This window comes from Lepidochelys kempii, chromosome 4 (genome assembly GCF_965140285.1).
Source record: "Lepidochelys kempii isolate rLepKem1 chromosome 4, rLepKem1.hap1, whole genome shotgun sequence".
Lineage (NCBI taxonomy): Eukaryota > Metazoa > Chordata > Testudines > Cheloniidae > Lepidochelys > Lepidochelys kempii.
Window position 1 is genome coordinate 109,052,173 of NC_136383.1, and position 25,328 is coordinate 109,077,500.

The 25,328-nt window shown below is 39.4% G+C and overlaps 1 protein-coding gene across 13 annotated transcripts in view; it reads right to left on the reverse strand.

The window, feature by feature from the left end:
- SLIT2 (slit guidance ligand 2) overlaps positions 1–25,328 on the reverse strand; it is a 424,023-nt gene that overhangs the window by 102,795 nt on the left and 295,900 nt on the right. For 10 of the 13 annotated variants that reach the window (XM_073342399.1, XM_073342404.2, XM_073342402.2 and 7 more), the window contains exons 10-15: positions 9,045–9,116; positions 8,326–8,397; positions 4,792–4,863; positions 2,906–3,049; positions 2,600–2,763; positions 1,825–1,848 (exon numbers count right to left, since the gene is read on the reverse strand). In XM_073342399.1, the coding sequence (XP_073198500.1) occupies positions 1,825–1,848; positions 2,600–2,763; positions 2,906–3,049; positions 4,792–4,863; positions 8,326–8,397; positions 9,045–9,116 (548 nt within the window). The remainder of the gene's footprint in view (positions 1–1,824; positions 1,849–2,599; positions 2,764–2,905; positions 3,050–4,791; positions 4,864–8,325; positions 8,398–9,044; positions 9,117–25,328) is intronic. The other 3 variants (XM_073342401.1, XM_073342407.2, XM_073342403.2) reach the window with 1 other exon arrangement.

A 25,328-nucleotide genomic window follows, 5' to 3' on the forward strand; every position in this document is an offset into this window, starting at 1 on the left:
TGTTATAACCTTTAGTCTCCAAACATGACTCTGTGGGAATACTATTAAAATAGTTTAAGGTCTGTGGACCCAGATCTCTCAGCTATAAAAAGTCCACATTCAACCTGCTATAGAAAATGCTGATTTTTTTAAATGATATTTATCTAGGCAAAGTGTATCCAATTTTTTTTTTAATGGGACTTTGACAATTACTCATGAGCAAGAAAAATTGTAATTTGCATAGTAGTTAAAATTAAATCACATAAAATATTTAGGTCAAGATCTCCAAAGTTTGAAGAAATGTTACACATTGTACTCTGTCCATTATTTACTTAATAGGAAGAGGATACACTGAAGCCACACTTCAAAAAGTACCATTCTCAGAACTTCCTGATGTGTTTCACGTTTTAGCAATTACATTTTTTAGTAGTATATTATTTCTTGTAGGTAAACAAATCAGAGCTATGTGTAGCCATGTTTAGATTACCTGTTAAAGATATTTGCTAGTAAAATGCTTCTAATTTAGAGACAAAAGTCATTTTGGCAATATTGAGTAGAAGTGTCTCTGTGTGAGGAATACAGGTGTTCTACTCATTATGGAATTCAGGAGGCGAGATAGATTGGGGAAATCAGATCTCCCTCCCCCACTTTAAGCTATTTTAAAATAATAAGTTCCTGCTGCTGCCAGTGATGGCAAACTACTCTCCTTGCCCAGTTTTCTTTTTTCCCTGCAAAACTCAAGCCAACGTATTAGTAGAAGGACACACAAAATGTCACACGATCATTCCAGCTTAAAGAAAATTGCATGGCACTAAAAGCAAAGCTGTTAAACACACCTGTTAAAAGGTAATAGGGTAAGATCAATCAATAAATCAGTATTTAAAACACTGCAGAAAGACAATATACATGTAGTGTTTGAAAGAACAAGTGCATTCAATTAACTAATGTAAATATTTTTCTAGATATTAAACTGTGAGAAGCTTTTTGTAGTTATACTCCTGTGTACTTGGCCAATTGATTATTTATCACCTGTTAGGAACATAAGTATTTTTCTATAAAGAAAGCAGTGCATATGCTTGACAGCAAAGGGAAAAGAAACAAATTTCAAAGAGCTAGGGCAATACCATTTTTCCTTTGGAAAAATACAGTACTTTAAAGTGATGTTTACATTTCTGTTTCACCCCAACTCTTAAATTTTGTTTCCTATTTAACAAAGTATTTCTAACTCACAGTGTGTGAGAGAGATTTTAAAATGCCTTTAATGAAGAACATCAGCATTCTTTTCCTGGCATTCTGTTGTGATTTCATAAAACACAGGAATCATAGGGTCACAGGTGAGCAAGTATAGTTGCAAATACACAGCAGAGAACTGCTGGTTTAGAGCATAAAAGCAAAGCAAGAAAGGGTTCCTTTTTTTTAAAGTGGCTTTAAGTTGTACTAGCTCTTTGACAGAAGGAAGATTTTCTGTGTTTAAAAGCAGCTCAATAGCTACATTTTAAAAACAGTAGTGTTACAGTAGGTAAGATATACAAGGTAGGTAAAGATGTCAGTTGGAATATATAGTAACAGGTGCAAACTTCTAACTAATGTAAATAAAAGTACCATTTTCATAGGCTATGTGCAGATTTGTGAGACAAAAAAGATATCAGGAGCTGCATGCAAAGCCCTCGTATTCAGAAAACAGAACTACTAGTAATCTACACAAGAAAATATATCTATCTACAGAGTATGACTATACTTAAAACACATGCATCTGTTTCCTAAAGCTATGACAAATTTTGCTTTTGGGTGGGGAGAGGAGAGGGTGTCTGCAGTTAGTCAGTCTTACTGCAGAGCCAAACCTACCTGGAATGAAATACTGTTCTTTAGCTAAATAAAAACAAAGAGAAAAAATAGAAGATGCACCTGAATGTCAGCAAGCAGAGAATGCGTTCTACTAGATTAAGTATGGACTACAGTTAACTGCAGATAATTACGTGAAAAAAAGTGTATTCACCGCAAAAGCTGATAAATGACATGTGAATAGTTATAACTATATCCGGAACATGGATAATAAACAGCTTTCCTTTGGTAGTTGCACTCAAGGCTGAATAAACTGTAGAATGTGAAATGCACCTGGAACAGCTGGATGCCATATGACAGAGGTTAGGGCTTAGAAAAATGTAAGTAGGAAATGGAATAAGATTAGAAAAAGCAAACAGTAAATTTCAGTATGAGGTAAGCTCCCTGTGTAACATGAATAGATCATGTTTCCATATTTAGCTTGAAATATTTAGATCTTTCATGTATTCCAAAGCCTTGTGAAACTTTGTTTAAATGATTTACGATGGTGATCCTTGTAGAGAATAACTCGTATCATTTCATTCTGAAGTTCTGTATATTACATTTCCTCTGTTAGATTTAGTGCTAGTTAGATTTAGTGCCAAATGTGTTAACTACACTATGTTCCATGATCAAATAATGTGAGCCGCCCATTATTTTCCCCTTTGTTCAGTAGAAGAACAAAAAAGGTTCTGCAATGTTTAATAATTCAGTAGAGAACCAGCTGCTTTTATTAAAACTTCTGTAACCACTGTTTTTGGCAAGAAAAGAGAAATAGCAGCTGAACTAAGCAAATTACCTGAGCAGCGGAATTTCTTGCTTTTGATCTGGCCAATCCTTTTGTTTGCCAGACGGCGGGGGCTGGTGCAACGGGCACCGCTGGTCTCAATAGGGTTTGTATGAAGATAATCCGCCAGCCACTTCAGATGGCAGTCACAAATAAATGGGTTCTGAGCCAAATGCCTTTCATGAAGGGAAAAAAAATTTTTTTTTTTACACATTATTTGCAATTAGTCTCAACTATTCCTGAAATGCTCTTATGTTACAGAAGACAAACATAAATAGAAAGTTGCATTACATACAACACAAGTAAAAGTATACATACAAAGTCTGAATTGCACGTAGGGGTGAAAAGGTGCCTTTAGCAATGGTTTGAAGCTTGTTATCATACAAAGAGAGAAGGTTCAGGTTGTGTAGATCTTGGAAAGCATCTACTCGTAGACAATTTATCTTGTTGGCATTTAATAATCTGTTATATGAAAGACAATTATAAAATAGAATTAGTTTACTGTCACTCAAGCTTCACTGTGGTATCACCAATAATTCTTTGTACCCATTTGTAACCGGAACAAGATTATTTTGTTTGATATTATACAAGCCTTAATTAACAAGCACACAATTTTTTTTTACTGAATTAAAAACTTATTTACGTGTTCTATAATTATTCTGTACCATTTACACATAGGAGTTGAAATGCACTAACTTCTTTAGTAAAATCGCAGTGTTGTGTATGTTCATGGAATGTATATAGGTGGTGTTTATCTGAGCAAGGAAATGAGCTTGAGAAATCAAGTCTGGGCAAGGAAAACTTTGCCTTTTTCCCAAAAGAAGGACTGAACACTGTGTTCATTAGCTGGAAGAGATGTACAGTGGCATGCTTAATTATATCTTACTAATCAGCATACTGCCACATTTCCAGAAGTTGTAGTAAAAAACTGATGGCACAGAATAAGATAGTCCAGAGCTATCCTGGATTTGATTTTCTTCTCCATCTCCATCCCTTTTGCCCTGTCCCTCCCATATTACAAATATAAAAAGGAAGAATGTTTTTACAGAAATCTATTACCTCTTTTAAACAACAAAAATTTTTAAGTATACCATGAAACTTGTTGGATTTTTCAAATCAAATCCCTTTCTTATTCTTCCTTTTTTCATTTATCAGGGTGAATAGTGAAGTTAGTGTGTTCTATGCTTTGAAAAACTGGGTTTTACTGCAATGTAAAGGTGGATTTGTATTTGAATAGAAGTGTGGTCAAGGGAGGACATGCACTTCAAATAAATTTTGTAGCTCCTTTCCTTATTTTATCAGAGTATAGTGGAGCTTTCAATATAGCATGAATAGAAACAAAGATTTATCTTTGATCTTTCAGTGAATAAATATAATTCTTGGTAACAAACTCCTCTGAGAAGGAAACAAAGGTAAATGCTTTCTTGAGTACTGTATCAGGATCTAAAGATGAAACATCAACCCCAGATGGTGCTATGATTTATATTTTCACATCACTGACTTCCTAGTTTGCCACTTTTTTCCACAAGTGAAGGAGAAATTTTGCCATATCACATCTCTATAAAGTCTGGGCAAGAAATGCTTCTAATCAAGTGGATAGATGTTATTTTCTAAGATCATCCAAATTTACAGCTACAAGCCAGCGATTCCCAGATTCTCCACTGCAGAACATCACTGCTGATTTATGGCTTAGTGCACACAATCCATTTTTAGACGGTACTACAACTGCACTGTCAATCCTGCTGAATCTTTTGAGAAAAGTTGAAAAACATATCACCATGATGCTCCTCTTGATACTCACTGTTAAATCAAATATTTCTACTGTGACAAATGTAGACTCTCTACTGGTACTCACTGTATACAACACCTTCTGCTCAAGGATCTCAAAGCACCTTGCACAGTTATCTAATTTTCACAAGACAGGTTAACATTTATATCCATTTTAATGGTGGGTAAACTGGGATACAGAGTGTATATGACTTGATCAAAGGAACACCTTACAAACAAAAGTCAGAGCCAGGGATAGAATCTAGAAGCTTTGACACCTCTAGTTTCATCTACTAAATGATTTCACCGCGCATCTGATATTGCATATAGGGATAATTTCCTATCCCTTCTTTTCTGGGTACATATCAAAATTTCAAAAACCATCCCCTCTCCCACCAGTTAACTCAAAATGAGATAAGCATTAAACAAATACTCACAGCAATTGTAAAGAGAAGAGTCCTTCAAACAGGCCTTTAGGAAGTTCTGTAATTTTATTTCCATAGAGGACACTGTAACAGAAAAAAACCAATCAAGGTGGCTACTATTAAGATACAGGTTTTCTGGATCTGACTTGGAAGACAGAAAGAAACTTCTTCCATCTTCCCTGAAATGATTCTAAACAGCAGTAACCAAGACATTTGGGACTTAAAACTAAGACCTCGGCAAGCTCCCCTGTATGGGTGCAGAAATCTGCTCCTACAAAGACCATTGCAGGATCAGGGCCCAAGTATCTACTTTACTTTAGCAAGTTGATAGGAAACTTAGTCTACTGATGAACTGGTCAGTGGATAATAAAGTATAAATACTGACAAGACGACTTTCTTCTAAGCAATTTTTTAAAATGTACCACATAGCTCCAGGTAGCAGCCAGTATCACTGACAGAGACACCCTGATACTAAAGATTTGTCTGAATTTGTTTCTCATTGTTGAGTCTACAGCAGACACTAAAATAAAACCCTATCCTACTCTTTCAGAAGTGGAAGAGTTTACTTGCTAATCCCCAACACACTGATCTGCCATATCTCCTAATGAAATATATCACCTTCTTTACTGTGACACATGATATAAGTCAGAATGTTCATTTGACTAAGAAAACTAGTTAAAACGCCAGTAAAAAAATTATATATTATACTAAAGGTTCCCGAACTGCAGCTCTGAGACCAACAATGGCACCTTGTGAAGACCCTGGAGGCAACAACTGATGTGCATGTTAAAGTAGGTTTGTAAAATTAAAAAAAAAATGCAGCAATAATACTGTATATACTCGATCATAAGCCGGTTTGTTTATAAGCCGACCCCTCCAAGATGGATAAATAAAAATGGAAAATATGTATGACCCATTCATAAGCCGACCCTATAATTCAGGGGTCAGCAAACTTTGGCTCCCAGGCCATCAGGATAAGCCGCTGGTGGGTAGAGATGGTTTGTTTACCTTGAGCGTCCGCAGGCACAGAGGTAAACCTAAGGAAACAAAGTGGCCCGGCACGCCAGCTGCTTACTCTGATGGGCCGGAACAGCAACTGGTGGGAAAATTTTTTTTGGGTGGGAGAAGCTGGGGGTCAAGGCAGTAACCCTGTGACCACCCCCCACATGACCCCACCCCTAGTCTGGGAACCCCACACTCTCCCCATCCCATCCCACCCCTTCCCACCTTACCTGGGGAGGGCCAGGGGAGGATGTCTCTGGCCTGGCTGGATCTGCTCCGGCAGACTGGGCAGCACGGCTGCAGCCTGCTCCGGCGGGCCAGACCGGGCGGTGCAGCCGCAGCATGTTCCAGTGGGCTGGGCCAGGTGGCATGGCCACAGCATGCTCCGGCGGGCCAGGCAGCGTGGCCACAGCCTGCTATGGGGGGCGCGGCCGCAGCCTGCCAGCCCCAGACCTGCAGCTGCCTCAGAGGCTCGGGGGAGAGCAGCGTGGTCAGAAGCAGAGAGACTCTGGCCCCGCTTATTCCCTTCTGGCTGTGCTGCCTCTTCTTACCCCCTCTGTTGGGGGGGAGGGGCTGTGTCCCACCTCTCCCGCTCTATACCCGTTCATAAAGCGACCCCCTTCTCTGATGCTTCCCTTTTTTACTAAAAAAATTCGGCTTATGAATGAGTATATGTGGTACTTCCTAGCTTTTGAGTTTTTGGCTTTGCAACCTTAAGAAAACAACACAGACTAATAAAATGTGCATTATGGTATATGCACACAGTACAATAAGATTTAGCTCTTTTTCTAGCACTTTTTAATTCAAAGGTCTCTTTGCATTTTACTAAGAGGGTGCATATGACATTCTATTTTACAGATGAGGAAAGTCAAGCACAGAAAAACAAAATTATTAGCTGAAGATCACACACCATGTTGATGGCAGAGTGGGGAGCAGAACCCGAGTCTTCAATTCCCAGACCAGTGCCTTTTACAAAGAGACCAGCCCATACATTTTTTAAGGTCAGGCTTGACAAAGCCCTGGCTGGGATGATTTAATTGGGGATCGGTCCTGCTTTGAGCAGGGGGTTGGACTAGATGACCTCCTGAGGTCCCTTCCAACCCTGATATTCTATGATTCTATGATACATGGAAAACCAGAGCAAGTTACATTTAGCTCCTTAAGTCAAGATTTCCTGTAGGTAGCACTTATGCAATATTTTTCTTAACTAAATCACAGAATGCTATAATCATTTGTCCTGTCAGATCTTCAAAAGTATTATTTGAGGAGAGATTATTTCACAGAGGGCAATCTCTCTTCATTAGGTAAATGCTTATGTGGAAAGATCTAGTATTTAAAATCCATAATTTCCTAATTTTTGGTTTTAGTTAGAAAAAATTAATTACAATTATGATTTTTTTTCTTATAACAGAACAGCTTTGTTAGGCCTGTCCTGTAGTGGGTGACTTCTGGGAATTCTTCTGGCTCTATCAATCTGTTTCTTCACTTCCGCAGTATGCATCCAATGAAGTGAGCTGTAGCTCACGAAAGCTTATGCTCCAATAAATTGGTTAGTCTCTAAGGTGCCACAAGTACTCCTTTTCTTTTTGCGAATACAGACTAACAGGGCTGTTACTCTGAAACCAGCTGGTTCCAGTACTTAGACAATTTCTGCTGAAGTAATTTGAGAAGCAGCTTGCATAGCATCTTCCTATACAGCTTTAAGAGGAGCCAATCTTTTAATGTGAAAAAGCAGCTAGAATGGGATGTGTTGAAAATAAAACGGATGCTCCTTAGAGGAACAAACAAACAAACAAAAAATCACTATATTTAGAATCCTTTAGAACAGCCAAAGTAGGGGAAGCCCTGTCTGCAATAAAGGAAGTAATTTTAAAGAAACTGTATGAACTTCCATTCCACTTCAAAGTATTTCTGAAGTAGCCAATTCTGTGAAAACAAGGTCAAGTAGGAGCAGTAAAACAGTACTTAATTATAATTAAGGATTAAATGACAGAAGTTGAAAAAACAAAAGGTTCTGTTCTCTAACTGATGGCGAGTAAAGTAGCTTGAGGCTATCAGTATTCATTTTGCAAGCTTATTCACAAAACTGATCAGTGTGAATTGTCATAATTTCTGCTAACCATCATGATAAATAGTGGACAAACCCCTCAATTTTCAACTTGGAACAAATTTTAAATCATCATGAGTTTACTCCAGGCAATATCTTTCAATTTAACATGAGTGAATATGGCATGAGAAGAAGTGCATTTTCCATACCCTGACTGGCTTACTGCTCCAAGTTATCAAAGGATCCAGCTGGGACCTTTTTACATTAGTAGCACATGGATCCTTCTCAAGACCTGAATCTAAGAAATTTTAGTGTTCAGCCACAATATGATGTCAGGTTATAGTTCTGACATCTCTGACGTTATCTTACAGCTTTCAAAGGCAAGAAAAATGAAGATTAAATGAGAATTTTGCACTAAGACAAACATTTTAAAAAACTGAAAACCACAAGTGTTAGAAATTTTGCCTTTCTTTTGAGAAAATCAAATTGATACTTACAGTGAATTGAGTGAACGCAGGCCTTGGAAAGCATCTGGAGCGGTCTCGGAGATCTGGTTATTACTCAGGTCACTAAAATAAGAAACAAGGGTATATTAAATGAATTCTAACCCATTCCACAGAAAATAACTATTAAAATATTATGTAATTAGCTTCGGTCATAGGAGAAAAGGCTAAATCTAAATATTTATTTTGGCCTCGTGAGACAAAGTTGAAAAATTAAAACATCAAAGCACTAACATCACCATACTACACTGAAACATCACATGGTTATATAAAATAAATAGTTGTACAAAATGATTATTAGATTTATTTTTCATAATAATAAAAGAGTTAAATATATTTTATGAAGCATTCTTTGAGTTAGGTTGATATGGCAACAGGACCTTACAGCATCAATGGAATTATGAAATGACAATGGTATATCATTTCAAAATATGTTCCAAAAAAATCTGTTAAGCAATTATTTTCATTATAGTGACACACTATTTCTCTCTATATACATTCATATTACTTAGTATCATTACATTGAGTTACCAGTGATGGTTATTAACATGACAAAGGCACTATACAATCTAAGCAATCAGACAGCCATATTAGTTAATCCTCTGGCCGTCAAACACTCTTAAATACTCATACTTTGATGGGAATTTCTTTGTATGACCATGACCTGTTTTATGAAAATGTTTTTATATAATTCTAAAATATTTCTCACTCACATTCTTCGAAGCTTTTTATATGGTGAGAAAGCTCCAGGAGGGATGACCTTGATTGAATTTTGCTCCAACCGTCTGCAAAGAAAAACAATACCATAAAAATACAAAAATGTAATGCTGAAGAACAATCTAAAATGTGTATATTCATGTCAGAATAAATTAGCAGAGATGTATTTATTCATAGTTACTTTTCCCTTCTACTATAGTACAGGTTTATGCCATGAGAATCAGGGCCAGTAATTGTTTTAATTTCAAAAAAATCAATTTTTGGCTATATAAGCATGTTCTCTTCTTCACATACAGAGTTGCAACACTATAAATTACAGGTTGATCTGATCTGACATATAACTTATCTGGGATTTTTGTGTAATTCAGCCAAGAAGTACAAATAATTAAACTCTTTCTTCAGATCTAAATTATGTAAGTTTAGTAGTCTTACACTTTTATGAAACTCCAAACACTAGCCAGGGATTCATATTTACACATTAGACGGAGTAAGAGATTTATGTAAACAAAGTAGACACTCAAGTATCTAAGTGGTAGGAAAATTTGAGCAAGAATACTAGCACTGAATAACAGATATGCTGGCACTTGCAACATTGCTGGTGTCATGGTTTTGCATGTGAACTGCTAAACAATTTCTTTAAGCTTACTAGGTAACAAGGTGATTTTTATCTTAAGTATCAAGATTGCATGTCTTCACTTCCCACTATTGTTTTTAACCAGTATTGTGCCAAACTTTTTACTCTACATTAACTGCCACTTTCCCATATATGCAGAATGATGTGGATGACGATTGCTGTAGATACAATGTAGAATGTGAACTTGTTTCCCATCTCAGTAGGACACACTGTAAGCAGATTTATTTAGGATCATTAATAGTAGCATCAGGAGTATACACGTGGAAAGATTACGCTGAGGAAGTTCTACTGCCCATTTACTATAAAGTCAAACAGTTCACAAGCACGACTGAAACCTTCCTAGCGTGGAAGCGACTTCGTTGGAGAACACTGTGTGTGTTAGGGTTATAACTCTAGGTACAGTTCTATTTGTAATCATAAAAAAGCTACTACATTTTTATTTGAAAATTTCCATCATGCACTTGCATCTGTAGGTTCCCAGAGAGTTATAGCATCCAGAAAGGCAAGGCACCATATAAAAATATAAAGGGAGGATCCAGGTGAATACATATGAACTGTCAGTTGTTTACTGTCAATTTAGATATAACATGACAAATTTCTCTCGGCTAATACTATTTAGCTTTCAAAGGAGTTATGACAGGGATGATTTTGGCCCACTAAGTCCAAAATAACTGATAAATAATTGTTTTACATAATTATTCAAAACTATGTACTGAGACTTATCTATAAAAAGGAAATGTCTGGAGATCTTTACCATGGAACATACAGTCTTAGCAATGGGTTTAAATAGAACGATCCATTTAAAAGTAATAAGATTGTAAACTATGGTGATTTTTTCATATTCTCTGCAACTCTCAGAAGTATAGGAAGCTTTGCTTTTCAAAATGAAATTATACAGTCTATTTTGCCGTTTCCTAGCCCCACCACAAAATATAAACAATATAGACATTGTAGTTCAAAACCTATCTAATGTGCCTATGAAATAAGGGTCATATTCTCTTTTCACATATAAGCATGCAAATCCTACCATAATCCATGGGAGCTGGACATGTGTACCTTAGAGCAATATAAAATAGAAAATTGAAAATCTATTTAACATAAGGAATCTAGGTTTTGAGAATTTACTGCACTGGGTATTTGGAATCACATGTTGTAAAATTCATGCAGGGATTGTTCGTCAAAAAGGCTTCTGAAACCATGATGCAGCACTGTCGACTCATCTGCATCATGTGGGCTAGACCCACCGTGACATGCTCTACCTCAAAGTAGCATCCAGTAACTCCCATATTCATCACTGGTACACGGTTGTGGTATTTCAAACAAGGCATGCCTTGCAAGGTATCATATGAAAGGTCATGATCTGGTGAAACTCATTGTTCTGTCAAAAGATGTATATCATTTGGCTATTATGTTATGAGATTTCGCTCTATGATTGTTATTGAAATATGCTGTTTGAGTTTGGGAGACACCCACTACTAGCTCTCCAGTGAATAAAAGGGTGGTGACGCACACCTAGACGACCATTGATCAGCAGGGGTATTGTAAACAAGAGATTTACAATTCTGTAAGAGATAGTTGTGCAAGCACCATACAATGGGGACTGCTCAACTCTGTGACTCAGCAAGGCCCACCAGGGACTTGACTGAGAGTATAAAATAAGGGGCAGTGGCATCACAAGACCACTTTTCTCCTCTCGCACCTATGGAGAAGGCAACAAAAATGCTGGGAAGGTAAAGACTTTGAACTGACGAGATTGGTCCCAGACTGAGAAGGAAGTTCAGCTTGTTTATTAAGAACTGTAACCTACTTGCAACATCCAGTGGGGTGAGAAAAGATGTTTGATTCAAAACTTGCTTAGTCTAAAAGTTTAGGATTTAGAATGCGTGTTTAATATTCATTTTCTGAAGTAACTATCCCTGACCTTTATACCTACTACTTTTAATTATGTATAATCTTTCTGTAGTTAATAAACTTACTTTAACCTTTTATTCTTACCAGTGAGTTTCTCCCAAGTGCTTGTGGAATCTGTTCAGATTACATATGCTAGTGCATGTCCACTTTCCTTTTAAAGAAGTGGAGAACTAATTAACGAGCTTGGATTGTTCAAGAGAAGGACTTGAGCAGTGTAAGATAGTATACTCCCAGGTGCAAGGCGGGGGCTTGGGAGATTTGCTGGTGTTTCCCTGTGTATAGTTCATGAGTGGCTTGAAGAGCATCAATGCAACTTAGCTAAGTGTGCCTCTGCATGCTGGTGGTTGAGTGGTAACAGGGCTTGGAGGGGTTTGCTGCTTGTCACTGGCAAAGCATGGTGAGAGACAGCCCAGGCTGGAGAATTAAGGGGGTCCCACACTTCCGGGTTGTACCCCAGGGATCCCGTCATACCCACATCTTTATCCTCTCATTTATGGGGCCCATTTGATCATCTGAATTGTAAGAATGAGTGAAGAAAAAAAGATGCAGGGGCCAGATGCTTCCCATGCAGCCACCAAGGATGGTCCTAGTTCCCACAAGAGACCCTACCAGCTAGGCCCCATTCCGTTAAATCCCCAGCAGCTCTGCATATTGCCAGAGATAAAACGTCACTGTACAAACCCCAGCAGCAATACTTCTTCCTCCTCTGCTTCAGAGAAGGCTGTGAGCAAGCAAAAGACAGGAGGACGAGCCTTTCCTAATCCTTCTAATCCCAACCAATGATGAGAGAAGAGAGACTGAGGAATGGACCAAAGGGAGATAGCGAGCTCCAGGAAATGCACCAAGTCTCTCTTCACATATTCCCAAAGAGCAGCCTGGATGTTATGCATTCTGGTGGGCCTAGGCAATTGTGTGGTTCTGGGCTGTTGTCTATTATGGCTCCCACCAGAGGCTCCTGTGGCATCTGCTGAACATACAGCGAGGCAGCCTCTCTGCCTCCCCACCCGGCTACTCTTTCCCCCAGTGCTACGTGTAGCTCAGCAGAGAAGAAGCAGCACAGTGTCAGTGCACTGGCAGGAGAGATGAGGGGCAACAGTGGGTAAGCGGGAGGGGAAACAAGGAACTAGTGGTACAAAATAGGGAGGACAGAGAAACAGTTGGAGAATTGAGTGGCAAGAGCTATCGGGGGACAGGGAAGGGGAGGTGAGAGGCTACCTGAAGGAAAGGTGGGGACAAAGGGTACTGGGGCAGCTAAAAGGAAGCAGTTGTTGTGGAGAGCAGTGACTAATGGGGGAACAAAATGGGGGTGATGGGAGCTAATGACTAATACGGGGACATGAGTGAATGGAACCAATGCCATCCCAAGGCAATCCCCACTTTGCACTCTCAGGTTCTCTTCTGCCCAGTAACCACACCCCCTTTCAGACCACCCTCTGGCTTCCCACAAGCCTCTGCCCCCTTCTTTTGACGTACAAAGAATAAAGGTCCTGTCATCTGGAATCCTGTGTGCAATTTTGGTCCCCCATGTTTAAGAAAGGTTAACTGAAACTGGAAGAGGTGCAGAGAAGGGACACTAGGATGATCCGAGGAATGGAAAACCTACTTTATGAGAGGAGACTCAAAGAACCTGTTTAGCCTAAACAAGTGAAGGCTGAGGGGAGATATGATTGCTCTCTATAAATATATCAGAGGAATAAATACCAGGGAGGGAGAGGAGTTATTTAAGTTAAGCACCACTATGGACACAAGAACAAATGCAAATAAACTGGCCATCTGCAAGTTTAGGCTTAAAATTAGACTAAGGTTTCTAATCATCAGAGGAGTGAAATTCTGGAACAGCCTTCCAAGAGAAGCAGGTTTCAGAGTAACAGCCGTGTTAGTCTGTATTCACAAAGAGAAAAGGAGTACTTGTGGCACCTTAGAGACTAACCAATTTATTTGAGCATAAGCTTTCGTGAGCTACAGCTCACTTCGTCGGATGCATACTGTGGAAACTGCAGAAGACATTATATACAGAGAGACCATGAAACAATACCTCCTCCCACCCCGCTCTCCTGCTGGTAATAGCTTATCTAAAGTGATCACTCTCCTTACAATGTGTATGATAATCAAGTTGGGCCATTTCCAGCACAAATCCAGGTTTTCTCACCCTCCGCGCCCCCCCCCCCCCAAACTCACTCTTCTGCTGGTAATAGCCCATCCAAAGTGACCACTCTCTTTACAATGTGTATGAAAATCAAGGTGGGCAATTTCCAGCACAAATCCAGGTTTTCTCACCCCCCCCCCCCCACAAACTCACTCTCCTGCTGGTAATAGCTCATCCAAAGTGACCACTCTCCCTAAAATGTGCATGATAATCAAGGTGGGCCATTTCCAGCACAAATCCAGGTTTTCTCAACCCCCTCACACACACAAACTCACTCTCCTGCTGGTAATAGCTCATCCAAAGTGACCACTCTCCTTACAATGTGTATGATAATCAAGGTGGGCCATTTCCAGCATAAATCCAAGTTTAACCAGAAAGTCTGGGGTGGAGGGGTAGGAAAAAACAAGGGGAAATAGGCTACCTTGCATAATGACTTAGCCACTCCCCGTCTCTATTTAAGCTTAAATTAATAGTATCCAATTTGCAAATGAATTCCAATTCAGCAGTTTCTCGCTGGAGTCTGGATTTGAAGTTTTTTTGTTTTAAGATAGCGACCTTCATGTCTGTGATTGCGTGACCAGAGAGATTGAAGTGTTCTCCGACTGGTTTGTGAATGTTATAATTCTTGACATCTGATTTGTGTCCATTTATTCTTTTACGTAGAGACTGTCCAGTTTGACCAATGTACATGGCAGAGGGGCATTGCTGGCACATGATGGCATATATCACATTGGTGGATGTGCAGGTAAACGAGCCTCTGAGAGTGTGGCTGATGTTATTAGGTCCTGTGATGGTGTCCCCTGAATAGATATGTGGGCACAGTTGGCAACGGGCTTTGTTGCAAGCATAGGTTCCTGGGTTAGTGGTTCTGTTGTGTGGTATGTGGTTGTTGGTGAGTATTTGCTTCAGAGAAGAGAAGCAGTGGGAGCAAAAAACCTAACTGGCTTCAAGACTGAGCTTGATAAGTTTATGGAGGGGATGGTATGAGACTGCTTACAATGGAATGTAGCTGATCTGCGACTGCTAGCAGCAAATATCTCCAACAGCCGGAGATGGGACACTAGATGGGGAGGGCTCTGAGTTACTACAGAGAATTCTTTCCCAGGTATCTGGCTGGTGGGTCTTGCCCACATGCTCAGGGTCTAACCGATAGCCATATTTGGGGTTGGGAAGGAATTTCTCCCAAAGTCAGATTGGCAGAGAACCAGGGTGGAGTTTGCCTTTCTCTGCAGCATGGGGCACGAGTCACTGGCAGGTTTAAACCAGTGTAAATGGTGGATTCCCTGTAACTTGAAGTCTTTAAACCACAATTTGAGGGCTTCAGTAACTCAGCCAGAGGTTATGGGAAACCTTACAGGAGTGGGTGGGTGAAGTTCTGTGACCTGCAATGTGCAGGACGATCATCATGGTCCCTTCTGATCTTGAAATCTATGAGTCTGTCCTTCATACCTTGCTCCCACTAGGTGGGGGAACTATGTAAAGAAATCTAGTCTCAATCCAACACCTTGCATCAGCACTAAATCCACATAGTATTTCAAAAAATGATGTTACTGGCACATGCAATTGGCTAATTAAATAATTTGCATAAAATGTCACACAAAGTTACAGAAAACTTTGTAGCTATTCTCCTGATCTTGCCCTGACTCTGGTACCTCCTTTCTGAACGACAGTCATTTTTGTATATAGCCTGCTAGTCACATGCTGCCTCTTGGTCATCTGATTTCTGGACTGCCCAGGGGAACAATGCTGTCCAATCCCCTTGCCTTAAAGGGCCAAGCCTCAATAAAAGGCACACTGATTCACCTGCTCTTAAAGGGGCATGCATGCTGAGTTACAATTATATTATTTTATCCTAATATGTATTACCATGCATGTGTCAACACTGTACTTAATCAGTCATTGTATTATGAATTTAAGGTCCCTCTGAAGTTCCTAAATCTTCTGTTTTAATAATCTAAATAATCTTGTGTTATCTGCAAATTTTGCCACCTCTCTACTCAACTCTTTTCTAGGTTATTAATAAATATTTTTAACACTGGTATTGAAACCTGTGGCATAAGACTTAACTTTTTGCCATGATGAAAACTGACTATTCATTCCTGTTCTTTATTTACCTCTTTGTTAACCCTTCTCACACCTATGACATGTATTCTGATTAAGTTCAGGACTATTTAATTTTCTTAACTTCTTGGGTTTCGCCTAAAGGTTTTCATATATTGAGTAAACATAGATTCTTACACATGTGTGGCAGTGAATAGTCTGTGTTACACATCTACCTTGCTGATCCATCCTGGGTGTGAGTATCCAACAGCCTGAGCTATAGATTCTGGCTTCTAAACTCAAACTACAGAGACTGATGGTCTGATGGTCTCCAGTGTCAGCCAAGATGATGACCATCACATATGAACTGCTTATCTTCATCTTACCTGCTCTGCTTTGTAGACTACCTCTGACCACTCCTGATTTTCCAGGAGTGCTCAGATGTCTGGATAATACTTTATAAATCAATTAAGATTCCCCAAAGGTGAATCAGCTTATCAAAAAGCAGCAACAGGAGATTGCAGGTAAAACAGTTTTTCTTACTAATCAGAGGATTATATATATAAATCTTTTCAGGTAACAGTAAAATCCTTCTGCCTCAGCATATAATATATTCAGACTTCTTGGTTTCAGAGAACAATACATTAGTGCTACAATGTGTTATAATAATTCTGGTCCAAGACGGTAGAATATTTATGTGGTTGTTCATGCTATTTGAAAATATATGAAATGTTGACGTATTTACATGGGGAATTAATAATCTCTTTAAACCTACCCATCTGTTCCCTACAAACAAACATACAACCCCACCTCCACCACAGTTGGATAATACTTCGTTTTGTGACAATTGTGACTTATGAGAATAGTATAATTATACAAGAATAGACAAACATTAGAAGAAGCTCCATATAAGTTTGTAGGGAAAGACTATATGATACTAATAGACAGTATGTAATCATTAATTATTATTATTAAATATTGTATCATAAGAAAGGCACTTAACTGTAATATTCTGACCTTTCAGTGTTTATTTGGGTGAAATTTATATATTACAACTATTTTCAAAAAATCAATTATCCTATAAAACATCTAGGCCCAATAAGGTGACACAGGGGGCCTTGTGTTACATCAGATACTTAGCCTAACTGAATTTTTCTGAATTCCTATTTGATTTCTGCCTTGCTTATTAATTCAACATTGTGTAGTTTAATGTGTTTGTAGTTTGTTATGGCAAGAATGACATATTAAATTTACCACTGTACAATTTTGTCCACAAAATATACAGCTCTAAAAATAGAAAAAGTGCTACAACTGACTAATGAACTACCAAGTTACCACTGTATGTAATAAAATAAGCTCCATGTCAGTTTTACCAAATGCTTCCTTTTAGTAGAAAATTTACAGTCTGATGTATGGTCTGATTTACAGACTCAGTATGTAGTGCTGGGATAAACTTACAGGGATAAAGGATTTGTTATAGTAGGATCATCTAAATATGCCTTTTATTACCTTCAACTAATGTGTACACTGTAAAAACACATCACATTTCAGAAAAAGAGGTTAGTACAAGAGAGAAAAAATGTTAAATCAGATTATATAAACACAGAAGAAAAATCTTTTACACCCTCATGATGTCCATAAAGAAAGCAAATCAAATTAATGTTTTCAAGCTTTGTTATCCTCTAATCTTGTCCTTTATCTGCCTAGAATCAGCTGAAATTTTACACGGTGCAAATTTGCATCCATCATTCTGTGAAAAATCTAATTAGACACATTCCAGGGTCACAAAGCACAGATACAGTAATATCTCAAGGAAATTTTCATCCTTCTGATAAAACCCACAGTAATTAAAAACACTTCTTTATATTTCTGCCTCATATTAAATGAAATATTTTGAATTCCTGAATACAACTGCTTAGTTAGCTAGGGCTGAAAAAACAACTACATAATGTTCATAAACCACATGGCTCAGCCTAAAGTGCTATACTGCAGGAGTGCAAAATGTTGTGAGAATCTGTAATGTTCTCTATAGATGTTATAGCAAATGTCTTTCTCAAAATATCTCCTCCTACCTGAACCTCAAAATACTTTTTTCTTTTTATGAGAAGTGATTACATATGTTTCACAAAACAGTGGCTATGGTCTCTCCTTCAAAAGCCACAGCCAATTCTACCAGCATGTTAAATAAGATAAGATAATGGACTACAGTTAAGTAAATGCTTCCTCAATTATTGGACTCTCTCAGAAAGACTGTTCATCATCTAAGATGATCTCCTTATAAGGCCCTTACCACCACAAAAACAATAATTAATGTTCATGGCATTCTCTCTCTTTTTTTTGGTTGGGGTTTCTCTACAATGAAATCCTGCTTTTGATGATCAAGTTGCTAATCTGCTTGAAACACCTTTCAAAGACTATTCCCTATTTACTTCTATCCAGGAAATATACTGTGAAGAGTTCTGCCCACCCCTCCAAATCCTTCCTCTGCCCACCACTACATATACACACTGACTTCAATATCCACTTTTATTCTAGAATATGGAGGTACTCTCTGCAGCTGCAATTCCCAACCTAATCAAATCAAATTATGCTCCTGATGAGTAGCTTGCTCCTTCTCCCTTGCACCCCAAAGAGCTGTACCATTGTGACATGCAAAATTACTTAACACATTTCAACGGGAAGTTCTTGTGTCCTCTAAACTTACAGCACACAGTATAACTGAATAATCCAAAGATGCTCATTAGTGCTTGCCAACTTGAAGACACAGACAACAAGTACATTTAAAACTACTATTTATTTTCACGTTAACCTTTGTTTCCATTTAAATCTAAAATACAGAATGTATTTAGATGCTCCTCTAGAAAAAAGGCATTTTTCTGAATAAACATTTTGGCTCTAAGTTGTGCAGATGGGTTACATAAAACTGCTTCAATACACTAAGCCTGCTCACTAGAACCTGGGGAAGGGCAGACAATTTATACTGTATAGACATATGCCATACCTATATGCTTAAGAGGAGATGACTATCACTATCAAGGGCAAGCAACAAAACTAAAAACTGATTTACTAATGATAAAATATATTATACTGTTTAAGAAAACAAACAGTTGTAGCTTTAAATATCATATTCAGAAATAAATTATTCAAGTAATTGTTTTCAAAATTCAGCCAGTCACGATTTCATTGAGCAAATCTGGTCAGGGTTTGTAGTTGATGTCAGTATATTTATGTCTACATCAGTAATTTTCACTCCATGCATCTGAAGAAGTGGGTTTTTTACCCATGAAAGCTTATGCCCAAATAAATCTGTTAGTCTTTAAGGTGCCACCGGACTCCTTGTTGGTTTTTTGGTCAGGGTTAGTGGCTTCAGCATTTAATTGATCTAAACTGTTTGATTTCAGCATTTCCTCATGTACAAGAAGGTGGCAAGAAGCAAGTCAAGAAACCCCAGAAGAATTTTTACAACACAGAAGAAATTGTAAGTTGCTTGATGAGTCTAATGTATTGCACAGATGCTGATTATACATGGTAATAAAACTGACAGCTCTTCTTTGCATTTTCCCCCATCTGCTTTTAAAGTAAATGGCAAAAACAGCTGTCAGAGAACAGAAAACAGATTTCAGTGATGGGATTCACTGTAGCTCCTGACTCTAAAGAATTGCCGTACATAGCAACACATCTCTCATCATACAGAACATCTGCCAGTCTTTTGAGAAAAAGGAAGCAGTAATATTCTCTCTTTGCTTTAGGGAGCCTCAAGCTGAGAGTACTCCACCCCCCTTCTCAACAACTGCACCTCCAAGGTGCTTGTGTCTACAGAATGGTGCTTCTAACTTTAGCAGCAAAGAATTTCACTGGAATCTGTGATATCATCCATGTCCAACACAACAAAAGGTATATTTTTCAAGTACTGTATCACTTGCACTTTACAATTCCAGACGCTAGTTCTGTGTGTTTAATAAATGTGGTTGACAGCTTGCTAAATATCTGAATATAAGGAATGATTGTTAACTTGATCCTACAGCTTGCCAAACTGTTAATATCCACTCTATTCATTCCATCAAATACTTCTTCAGGGGACTGATTATAAGTGATAAAATGCAGCTAGAGAGACTTGTATCACACAAAGTGATGATGAGCTCTCCTTATAAACCTACAAAACAATTTTCTCTACTCAAAAGCAAGCAGTTTTTTTCATTATGGGGAGGGTCATCTCATATTCTGATCTTTACTGCAGCATTATTGCTGAGATGCTTTCAGTTCACTGCTTTTTATGAATTCAGTTTGTGGTTTAAATGCACAACTTGGTAAAGGTGTGCTAGATCACATCCTGGCAGAGATAATGCAAGGTGGTCAAGGGAATATGAAAAATGAAATTTGTCACATGGCTATGCAGTTTATCATCTCTCTCCCATCATACCTATGTAAATATACTGCTACTGGAATGCTGTGTCCAGTTCTGGTGTCCACAGTTCAAGAAAGATGTTGATAAATTGGAGAAGATTCAAAGAAGAGCCATGAGAATGATTAAAGAATTAGAAAACATGCCTTATAGTGAAAGACTCAAGCAGCTCACTCTATTTACCTTATCAAAGGGAAGGTTAAGGGGTAGCTTGATCACGATCTATAAGAACCTACATGCAAAACAGAAATATAATAAGGCGGCTCTTTGATCTATCAAAGGTGTAACAAGATCTAGCGTCTGGAAAAGGAAGTTAGACAAATTCAGACTAGAAATAAGCACAAAGGTAAATAGTCTCTTCATAGGGGTCTGGGCTTCTAGCCCCCGATGTTGTCCAAGGGACCCAGGTTGAGCAACCTGGGCTCTAAAAAGGAAACATAGTAAAGATGGTCCCTCTTCTTTCTTCAGAGGGTCCAAGTGGCAAATGTTCTTGAGCAGCTTTCCTGTTAAGCAGCCCCTGCTGTGTGGGGCTAGGGAGCTCTGTGCACTAGCTCTACTTCCCTCTGAGTACCACCCTGCAGTGGGCTTGGGACCTCCCATTTAAGGAGCTGTCCCTCTCCAGACTTGACATGTCTCATAGGTTGCACGAACAGGGAGGCTACCCTGGATGCCAAACTGCTGTGCTGCTCTCCCTTTTTTCCCTCCACTGATTGACTGGCTGGGGGTGTGTTTGGTTTTGCGTATTTTTGCTCTGCTTATTGGCTGGTCATTTACCCCAACCCCTCTCAGCTGCTCAGAGGGTGGAGAAGGCGGGAAGAGAAGCACTGACATCACAGAGCCATTCCTGCTCACAGGTACACAAGGTTTGGGATGATTGTGCCCAGAGGAGCTTTTTAACCCCTTCCTGACTGGAGTGGTAACGTATCCCACCACACCTAAGGAAGTCATTCCAGTGGTTAACTATCCTCATTATGTCTTCTAGTCTGAATTTGTCTCGCTTCAGCTTCCAGGCACTGGATTTTGTTATGCCTGTGTCTGCTACATTAAGGACCATTCCACTATGCAAATAATCTTCTTATATAGTAACTTAAAGACCTTAATCAAGGACTCAGACCCAAGGTCACAGAACCCCATGGGGTGAAGAGTCTGAGCCAAGCCGAGACCCAGGGTTCAAGCCCTAGTGCTTTGCATTGTAGACGGCCCCACTGAAAGTGTGCTCTGGGAGTCTGCCAAAAATATCCCACAATCCAACTTCCTCTATCCTCTGGACAGTCAAGTTTTCCCACACTGCACCAAGAACAAAAGGATAGAGTGGCCACATTTTGAGATGGTGATAGGAAGTCTGGGATATGGGTGGTTGGACTTGGCCCTGCATAATGCAGGGCAGACACTGGAGCCACAGGTTAGGACCCAAATTAAGCAATTCCTAACCTGGGGTTACAAATGAATGTGGAGGCTCAAACCCTAGGTTAACAAACCCAGGGTCTGCTAATTCCAGTTCTACTAAACCTGGGTTTATATTGCAGTGTAAATATACCCATAGAAATGAAGGGCTTGAAGGGGCCGTGAGGGTGTCTACACAGCAGAGAAAAACCCACAGCTGGCCCATGCCAGCTGACTCTGGTTCGCGGGGCTTGGGCTGCAGGGCTGTTTCATTGCTCAGGCTGGACTGGAACTTGGTTCTGGAATACTCATCCCACGGGGTCCTTGAGCCCAGCCTCCAACGCAAGTCCAGAAGTCTACACAGCAATGAAACAACCCTGCAGCTGGAGCCATTGGCTGGCATGGGCCAGCCAAAGGTTTTTCTTTGCTATGTAGAAACACTCTGAGCGGTCCTCAGATCCAGCCTCTTGTGCTGAGTCAGGACCAAGAAAACTTACAACATCCCTGACAGGTGTTTGTCCAACTTGTTCTTAAAAACTTCCAGTGATGGGGATTCCACAACCTCCCTTGAATTTAAGTACTGTTACAGTTAGGGTTTTTTTCCGTAATATCTAACCTAAATCTCCCTTGCTGCCGATAAAGACAATTACTTCTGGTCCAACTGTAACCCATGTGCCTAATATGGAGATATCTCTTTCAGAGACCCATTGGTTGGAGGTAGGAGTGAGCTGTGTCTGGGTCATTGTTGCTAGGCAGATTTAGCACTCCACATTTAGAAGCTTCTGGAATTGGGTGTGGTAGTTTTGGGTATGCTTCAATAGGTTCCCTGTTGCTGGGGTCAGACTCCATGAGGGCAAGCAGTCAGGGCAGCTTCTTTACTAAGGCCATGTGTCCTGTGAGAGTCGGCAGAAGCTGAGCCCAGGAGCAGAAAGCAGGCTATTGTCCCTAACTCTGAAACATTTTGCAGCAGGGTTTTCTTTGAATCTATACACTTAACGGAGTGGTTGATTAATCAGTTAGCTGACTAGCTAGTAGTGATTTCAACAGAGGAAGAGTCTGCATGGATTCCAACCAAAGATTCCTACAAGCAAGTGGAAGGAAGATGTTTTAGACTCAGAAAACTGTATTGATTTGGTGATCAAAGACACTAACTGAGACTTAGGTGAACTAAACCTAAGCTTTTGGGGACTCTCAATTTCTTCCTGTGTTTCTGTGGGGACTGAACTGTTCAGATTTCAATTTGTTTTATTTATTTATGTTTATATATAACTGTGAAGGTAATGTCTGTGGGTTATAAAGTTGCCATGTTATGCTGTAAAATTAGATTATTATCTGTTTCTTTATCATAAGATTTTATGAAGTTATTTGATTAAATTAATTTCTGTAGTTCCTTTTGGGACTTGAATATGGGAGGTTGACCCTGTGCAATCCTTGCTGAAAATCCTTCGAGACTGAACTCTGGGTCTGCATCTACTTTTCTATGGGAGTTGGGTTTTTTTAGGCACTGGAAAAGGGCAATGAAGTGAACTCTAGCCCACCTAAAGGTTACAAATTGCATGAACAGCAAAAGCCTTATAAGCTTCCTTACTCATAATCTCAGCAATCTTCTTCCTCTCAGCAGCACTGACAGGGGATCCTTCAACACTGAGTGGCAGTATGACACCATCTCTCTCTTTAGTCGCAGCTGCTGAAACATGGGTTGGCACTGGTTTTATTCACTCAACTGCTTGCCCCTTCACAATGACAGATTGAGGTTTCAATATGACATCCTTCCTTATTAAGTTTTTGACATGTACTCCTATTCTCATACTGGAGCCAGTGACTTTAACAAATTGAGGAAGAACTGCTAGCCCACTGGGTCCAATTGCGACACCTGGATCTTCCAGCATTACAGCAGTCTCCAATTCATTCATAGCAAACTTCAGAATTCCTGGCACTGTTTTGGATGTGCCAGGTAGAATTGTCACTGATTTTCTTCCTCTCAAGACCACTGCAGCCCCTTCGTCAGCTTCTTGCTGTAACTTCTGACTGAGTAAAAACTGATTATAAGTTTCAGCCCACTCATTTGGTAATAAAATCCTACTTAAGAATTCAGGACCTCATTTCTTCTTCCATTCTTCTACAAGATGTTTCAGCACATTGGTGCCTATGAATGCCAACACTTGTTAATTCATACGTTGGTCTGGACAAATCAAGACTAGTACCTCATGTTGTTTGTCAGTCCCAGAGATTAATTTTGGGAATCGTATCTTCAAAGTTATATAGCCCATGTATGGAACCATTTGCCTTCCTGCCCCTTCTATCTGAACTATACTGCCAATTGACTGTAACTTTTGATAAGATACATGCTCGTAATAGACAGTTTCACATATGCAAGTAACTTGGGAACCAGTAACTATTAAGCAGGTACTCTTTACCCCATCTAGGCAAACATAGCCATAACAAGCAGGTCCCACTAACTTCTGGATGGCCTCACTGACACCCATTTGGATAACATCTGTCTCCTGAACCCATTGTCTAGCAGCCTTGCTCTGAGAGTTGTTAGTTTCTTTTCTTCCTGGCTCACACAAGCTCTGATTTGAATGTCTACCAGTCAGTTGCTCATGTATTCAGGTGGAGTCAGGAGAATTCTGACATTCATTTTGAAAATGTCCTATTTGCCAACAGTTAAAACATAAAGGATTTCTTCTGTTAAATCTTGGTATTGCTTGTTTATTAAATTCTTTGAGTCTTTGAGGAGTAAATTGTGTATCTGAAATGGTCATTTCAGAACTCAGCTGGGTTTACTGCAGTCCTACCAACTGCTGCTCAGCCTGCAGGTGTTTCTCCTTCCAGTCTATTGCAGTAATTTCTTCAGGGACGTTGGAAGTATTTTCAGATGCCTTTATCAACTGCAAACAACTCCTATTCAATGGCCTTCCTTTTTTCTTCTAGTTCTTGTCTAAATTTTCTTTTTTGTTTATCAGAGTACACCCTTTCAATGGAACTCACCTCAAAAAGGAGTGTGGCATAAGACACACTCTTTTTTCTACCACTACAATTAATCCTTTTTATTAAGCGTGTATTTAATAAGGATTCATGCCAACAGCCACGGAAAATTTGATCTTGTATATAAGAGTCCAATACAGTATCTTTTACCCACTAGCCTCCAATATTTCTTTGGCTAATGCGTGTAGTCTAGTCAGGTATGCAGAAGGTCATTCTCTAGTGTGGTGGTGTGTCTCAGAAAATTGAGCCTTATGACACTTTCATATGCCTTCTCTAAAATATCAAAGCATTCTACAGCGGATGCCTTGCTACCAGCTCCTAAGGCCACCTTCAATGCTGGGGGTAACAAACTTTCAATAATCTTCCTTCTTTTGACTTTGTCAGAAATCTCATTGTCTTCCATCATCTCTTTGGCTTGTGTTTGCCAAGTAGGATAATCTACTTCTCCACTGGGTCTGGGTGAATTACCCGAAAAACATTTCAGTTTGAATTTCACTTCAGTCACAGTTTCGCTGGCAGATTTCAGCACCCTCTCTAACAAAAGATCCTGCATGTCAGGAAGGAGACTCACAGCAGGAGTAGAAGCGTCTACTGGACCTTCGTCTATAACTGGTGTAGCATCTGTTAACCACCTGGTCTGTCTTTCACCCACAGGTATAACCACAGCCCGTGTCTCAGTCTTGAACCCTCTGTCAGAATACACAGAATATCCTTGATCCCTGCACTGAGGTATACTGGGCACAGAACAAGTGGATATAAATGGCAAAACCTCAAAA